This window comes from Salminus brasiliensis, chromosome 16 (genome assembly GCF_030463535.1).
Source record: "Salminus brasiliensis chromosome 16, fSalBra1.hap2, whole genome shotgun sequence".
Lineage (NCBI taxonomy): Eukaryota > Metazoa > Chordata > Actinopteri > Characiformes > Bryconidae > Salminus > Salminus brasiliensis.
Genome location: NC_132893.1, coordinates 17,950,520 through 17,957,727, shown reverse-complemented (window position 1 = coordinate 17,957,727; position 7,208 = coordinate 17,950,520). Strand labels below are relative to the sequence as shown.

At 43.9% G+C, this 7,208-nt stretch overlaps 1 protein-coding gene across 1 annotated transcript; it reads right to left on the bottom strand.

The window, feature by feature from the left end:
• Positions 1-467: 467 nt before the first annotated feature.
• Positions 468-6,486, bottom strand: smg8 (SMG8 nonsense mediated mRNA decay factor). The gene is made up of 4 exons (XM_072658516.1): positions 4,920-6,486; positions 2,373-2,518; positions 1,216-2,082; positions 468-884 (listed from the first exon to the last, which is right to left on the bottom strand). The coding sequence occupies exons 1-4, from the start codon at positions 6,451-6,453 to the stop codon at positions 672-674; spliced, it is 2,760 nt and encodes a 919-aa protein (XP_072514617.1). The 5' UTR covers positions 6,454-6,486; the 3' UTR covers positions 468-671.
• Positions 6,487-7,208: the final 722 nt, after the last annotated feature.

Genomic DNA, 7,208 nt, shown 5'->3' with positions numbered 1-7,208 from the left:
AGCCAACCAATGAACGTGCACTTTGACAATGCGGGAGAGAAAGCAAAGCATACAGTGTGATTCTGTTTGTGACCCGTAGGCCTTCATTAAACGCAGGCTAATTCAGACACTGGTCAGTTTGTTTAAAATGTCCATTACACTGGTTTAATTTACAGATTCAGCTTCACTCTCAGCCTTGCCACATTCCAGGCTCCCTTGAGGGGACAAATCAACTACCTAAATAAACAGCACCACCCAGTGTTCTCACCTGTAGTGTCCTGTGCTGGGATAGTCTTCATGGCTAGTCTTCATGTAAAACATGTAAAACTCATATTGCTGTCATATGGCTATAACTTATAGCTCAGGCAAAAGGTATATGAGCAACCTCACAGCTTTACACTAACTTACACCAAGACGATCATTTGAGTTCTTTACCTCTGAGAAGCACAGCAGTTTCTGATTTGTACAGTAAAAATAATGCATCAAGCTTCTGACAATGATTATCTTTTATTCTTGATGCACTGTAGCATAAACACAACAGTGCTTTACATAATCAAATCTCTGAATCTCATAATTAAACTTAAATTTAGCAACAGGCATGAACACAGGGAGGTAAAATATCCAGCAAAAGGTTCCTAGGCTGTCTGGTATGCCAGGTGTTTCCAGAGTTAAGTGAAGTGTTTGTGTGAGAGTCATTGGGGAGGAGAACTCGCAGTATTAGCACGCAGAATGCCCTTCAGGACCCTGAAGCTTGCCAGCGGTTGATTCTCCTTCGGGGGATAACATGGCCCACGATCTGTCACGTAGGCATATGGGAATCGTAGCACCCACAGTCCATCAGGGGGCAGCACAACCTCTGCCTGCTCTGGATGGAAAATGGGACAGGGTGGAGGGCCTGGCTGAATCTGAAATGGAATTAAAAAATAACAATAAACAATAATGTACAAAAACACAGTTAGTACAGGAAGTATCTTTAAATTACTATTAAGGGGGAAAAGGTAACAGGGCAAAAGCCCCCCCCTTGACAGAGCCACAGAAATATTATTTACTGACACGGTCATCACACATATACACATGACTTTTAGTGGCCAGCACAGATGTGATTTAGCTTTACAGTAAATGGACATTGCTCTTAAGGGTAAATCCCCTTCATTTTTCAGTGCATCTGTCTAATGTAAGTGCGCCTGACCAATAGCCAGTAAATTGGAACAAGGCTAACAAGTGTGGCTCTATTACCTGTGGGCTAAGTGTAATCTCAAGTGGGGCATCAGGAACCACAACGAAGAGACGAGCCAGCTGAGCGTAGTGAGGCTTGATACCTCTGCCTTGGGCAGGAGATGGGATGTATAGAGGCATGTCTGAGTTCAGGGCTCGAGTAGCTGGCTCTTTTGCCCCTCCTTGTCCAAGAACCTTTACAATCTTATCCGGTCCAGAGCTGAGGAATCGCCGACCTCTGCTGTCCTCGTACTCGAACCCAACATAGGCGCGTGCAACGTCGTCACGCCTGCGACCACGTCCAATCCCACCAGCACTGCCCCGCTTTCCAGCTGGCACTTTGTTGGGAGCTGGCCATGATGAGGGTCCACCGTCCAGCGCCTCTATAGAACCCGGGTCGTCCTCTGAGCGGCTTCGGATCACCACGTCCCACGGTAAGAGAAAGGCTGAGCCAGGAAGGAAGCCAGGCTGCTCCAAGCCTGTGAGGTTGTTATAAGCCTTAGCTGGACCTAGTTTAACTAGGGACCAGCTGGAGAACTTAGGCAGCAGTCCCTTCGGGCAGCCGGAGTGAAGCATGCCAGGTAGATACTCCACAGTAGAGGCCTGTCGGTCCACACTTGGCCTCTTCTCGTGGCCCTCTGCTCCGTCGCCGTATGGGCCAAGGCTGTCGGTGGATTGGCCCAGACTGAGAGCCAGGCTCAGACCAGTGCTGTCTCCTGGTGTATGGGTAACTGTCTCCTTCTCTTTGAGACGATCTCCCTCCCCAGATGGAGCCACTTCCGCAGGTCTGGTCACCTCGTCGCACGCAGGAGCTGGGTCTGGTGTGCTGGCTTGGAACACAGGGAAGTTTATCCTCTCCAGTTTACTGCAGCACTTCTCCTCGAGCATCTGAGGCAGAGAAAGCACATGAGAGCATGATCATACATCATACATCATATACATACATTATGTGGTATCATATTTTGTCAAATTACATGGAATTACATACAATACTTCAGTTTATTTATCCCTTATCAATTGATGATTTAAACAAAGCCATTCAATTTTATTTCCCATCAAAGAACCAACTGAATGGCTTTGCTTATATCTTAACGGTCTAATTATGCAGAAATCTTGAGCAATCGGGGGAATTCTCCTTTAAATGTTACAGTGAGGAGATTTACTAAGCGTTTACATACTTGATAGAAGTCGTAGTTGGCAGCCTGAATGTCAAACGGGTCTTCACGTGGGGCCTGCTTCTTGCCACAGTTACAGGAACTTGTAGAGCGCCCTCTGCTGTTGTGATAAAGAATAGGAGGGTTGTGGTCCATCTCTGGCTTCTCACCTGCATGCACAAAAAACAGCATTATGGATTCCCTACATATGGACATATATATTTTATTATTATTTAATTTTTATTATTAAATGTTAAATTTACAACAGTTCCAACTGCACTAGATTTAGTTAGAATACTTTTTCCACAATATTTTTTTGTTTAATGGCGGAGCTCACTTAATTTCTTTATTCATTAATATTTTCTGAAAATGTATTTCCCATTTACTGACCAAGTCTTTCCCATCACACAACGATACCAGTGCTGGGAAGGTGAAGTCTGGCACATGTTAAAACTACCGCTAACAAAAAGTCATTGGACAAATAACTGCTAATTCTGCCTCCACTAGCGAGCCTCACACTGAGTAAAGGAGATACAGATAGGCCGACTGTTCTAGGACTGTTCTAGGACTCTCTTGGACACTTGACCAGGGATGTATGTGGCATCTTTGGGGATGGAAGCCATACCATAGCGCGAGTGCTTAGATAACGCTTCTTCTAATGATGAAATACTTTACCAGGAGGACACCCCATCAGCCCACCACTGAATGGTGTCACGGTCGCAACCTGCAGAGCTGGGCAATATGACAATATTTTATTGTCTTGTGATAAATGTTAAATTGTTATTGTGATAACAATATGCAATATTATATGAGCAGCAGATGCTGAATAAAAAAATCTGAATAGTAGTTTTTAAGGATGTGTTGCTACTGATGTTTTTTAGTCTGTGATAAATATCCTGTATCGCAAATAATGTATCGCCAAAATAAAAAATGCTTGTAAATTTTATGAAGGAGCGTTTGCCGTATTTCATAGAAACATGGGGAACACTCTCAACAAAGATTTTATTGAATTATTATCAGATTTAATTTTTATTAATTTAACAATTTATTTCTAATTTTACCCCATTTTCTTTCCAACGTGGAAGGCCAATTACCAAATCCTTGTTCATGTAAACTCCACATCACTAGCAACGCCCCAAACACTGGGAAGGTAAAGACTAGCAAGTCTCCTCCGACACATGGAGCAAGCCACCGTCTCTTTTCGAACTAGCTAGGCAGATACTGCTCGGAGGAAAGCGTAGCTCCCCAGCTCTGATACAACAGCTAACAGACACCTGTGCCAAACAACATCACACTAGGAGTGATGTGGGGAGGAAGTACCATCAACTCACACCTGACCCAGCAAGGCCAATTGTGCTTTCTTTCTTTGGTGGCCAGCAGTTAGAGCAAACACTAAAGATGAAGGTTCTCTAAGAGTTTTTTGAGAGATGCGAAGAACCCTTAAAAAACCTTTGCTTCATGTAAAGCAATAAGACAATATTTTATCGTATTGTGATAAATATTGTTATTGTGGTACACAATAAGCTTTTATGAGTGTATTGTGAATATCGACAGTACTTAAAGAGCACTGATTATCTGCACCTTTTATTACAAAGTGTGTAATCAGAATTATTTAATTCTATGGAGTGCAGCATATTTTAAGTACAAATCACTGTACCCAGTATGGAAGAGTATTTGGATAGCAGTTTTTTTTTATGTTATGCTGTTGGTGCATTTTGTCTATTTGACAAAATATGGAGGTAAATATTGTATATCGTTAAAAAGGTCTTTACCAAATTAAAGCCTTTTCACACTTACATCTCCTTTACAAATACGGAACCAAATGTGTTTCTTTTATGACTTCAACGAAAAGACCCTTACAGCGAGTATCGGCAGTACTATCTCCAGTTTGATTAAACGGCAGGATAAAACTGTTTCTGTTGTGATTAATGTTCATTCAAAGTTCACTCATTTTGTCCACGAGTGTGGAGGAAGTTGTTGCTGCAGATTTTGATGGGACTCGGAAAAACGTGGAATCCGGCTGGAGCAAACAATGAATCAGTTAACAGTGTGTCCAATAAATGAAAATAAATAAATAAATAAATAAATAAAGGAAAACAAACCGGACACCTCAGCGTTACAGTACAGTAAACTACTTTTGAGGCTTACTTTAATGACTTTGAGAGTAAATAATAAAACACTGGGACAATGAGCAGCTCTAAAGAGTCATTAATTAGCTAATTGATCCAGAGTTTTATCCGAGTCCCCGATTTTAAGGAACCTATAATCAAACCTATGCTCATCTTTCCCTTATGAGTCTGGTTTCACAGTTTTTATGACCACCTTTACCTATAAAGCCAACTCTGTCTGAACTATTCCCCTCCAGCAAAAGATCCCAATCAGCACCATGCCATGTTTTAGCTCACTCCATTTTTTTGCACTTTTTACATTCTCTATCTGGTTTAAATTCTTAAATGTTTTTAATGGTCTTTAAAGACCTTTTTATTGTTTTAATTGTTTGTAAGTTTTGTGCTGAGCAGAGTTGGCACTGATCAGATATCCCCTCCTAGGCACTCTGCAGTAGTACCTTACCTGGTTTGGGCAGCAGGTGAAATTTATGTACACAGTGCTGGTCAGTGAGGCTACGCTCTTCACACAGCTGATGTCCATTACTCCAGAACTTGTAGCAGTCTTCATGAAGCTGTAAGGCATACCGCTGGAAGGCTACGCCTCTGGCGTGCTGGCTGTAGACCCGTAAAGCCTGAGCCAACTGGTTCTTGTGCACCGTGGTAGTGTAGTTGTGGGGGAGGTTAGACTGGTATGCGCTGTGGGCCAGGGGCAAAGCCTTCTGGCACCTGTTTTCGGAGAATTTTGCGTCCGCGTCCAGGAAGCCTTCAAGCACTTTCAGCTGCCCCTGCACTTTGAGGGAGAGCTCGGCTGTCTCGTCTTCGTTGTTTTCGATCATGACCTGGTAGAGTCTGTAGGCGATGTGAGCCCACTTGGAGTAGGTGGGCAACTCGAAGTGAGACGGCTGTGGGTTGCGACCAACGCTGTCATCGAAGCCTTTCTTGCTCAACACAAGTTCTACGTGCTGCCACAGGAACTCCTTCAGAGTATAGTCCACCAACTGGCCCCCTGATGTGGAGAAGCCACTGTTTTCTACGTTGAAGGAGGGCTGCCGGTTGGAGTGCCGCATCTGCTGGTACCGCCTTGGCCCAGGGGCAGGGGTGCCAGCATCATTCTCCCGCAGGGCGCAGTTCATCCGCAATTGGCCCAGCAAGGAGCTGATGGGGTCTTCATCCGGGCCTGGTACCACGTAGACGAATGCCTGGTTGGCTGGCACTGTGAAAAGACAGTTGCTGCTCTGGTTGGTGAGGACTCTGCTTTTGCGGAAAATGCGATAGATCTGATCCTCCAGCGCATGTTGAAGACGCCTCCTGGGAGAGTGTTTCTTGGGCTTGTCTCCACCAGCACCATCATTGCCATTCCCACCCAACCCAGATGAGTTGCTGACCCTGAGCATGCCATTCATCTGGAACACAAACAGCAGGCGAGGGGGGCACGGCCTGCAGTTCATCTTCCACTCCTTGGACACGGGGCAGTCCTTTATGGCCCCACGGAGCAGGGGCAAGGCCTTCTGGCGTAGGGCATCCAGGGCACGGAACAACCTGTCGTAGGTGACATCGAAGGAGCAGGTTGGATGGACCAAGAGCAGGACATGGCACAGGGAGAACAGGAACAGCAGCTGGAGGCAGTGCTCTTTCTCAGCCCCCTTCCAGAAGTCGTGGGCTTCCGCGTGCCCCAGACCCGAGGTGAGACACTCGCACGCCCGCAGGAGCTGACGGTTGTCAAACACGGAGGTCAGCACCAGGTACAGCACCCGGCTCTCCTGACTGTAGTAGGCTCTGATGGAGCTCCCTCCCTCCGGACCCGCCACCTCCGCCGCTCCGAACAGCGGGAAGATGTGTTTGTCCGCCAGGATGTTTATGAGCGACTCTTTGGCTAAGCCGGCCTGCATAGCGCTCTTCCCGAACACGCCGAGCACGCAGACGCCTTCGTCTTTGTAGAGAGCATCCTCTATTACCTCAGACTGAAGCAGCGAGCCGATGTTGACGGGGGCCGCCATTGTGGCCGAGAACAGCCTGCAAACATTAGAGAGGGCGGGACTTCCGCCAACGTCACATCGCAGTTCCTGTGACACGAAAAACGTCACATGCTTGAAAAATGTGAGTAAAAAAGTTAAATAAATAAATAAACAAACAAACAAATAAATAAATAAATATAAATAAATAAACTTTTGTTTCCCTAACATATATATATAAATATATGTTTTTAAAAAATCCATAAAGTCGGTGGATAAAAATCGTTTTGTCACTTCTTTGGTACCATTAATTAAAAAAAAATATTAAGAGTAGAAAAATAATATTAAGAGACATAAACCTTTCCCTCCACTTAACAGTCCAGTCAATGAAATGAGTCGTTCCCTCAGCTTAGAGAGTTAAACTGGGGAAACGATTTATTAAACAGAAAGAATGATTCACTAACTAAAGGGAATGTTTAATTTTATTAAACTGAGGAAACGATTCATTAAACAGAAAGAATGATTCACTAACTAAAGGGAATGTTTAATTTTATTAAACTGAGGAAACGATTCATTAAACAGAAAGAATGATTCACTAACTAAAGGGAATGTTTAATTTTATTAAACTGAGGAAACGATTCATTAAACAGAAAGAATGATTCAGTAACTAAATGGAATGTTTAATTTGATTAAACTGAGGAAACGATTTATTAAACAGAAAGAATGATTCACTAACTAAAGGGAATGTTTAATTTGATTAAACTGAGGAAACAATTTATTAAACAGAAAGAATGATTCAC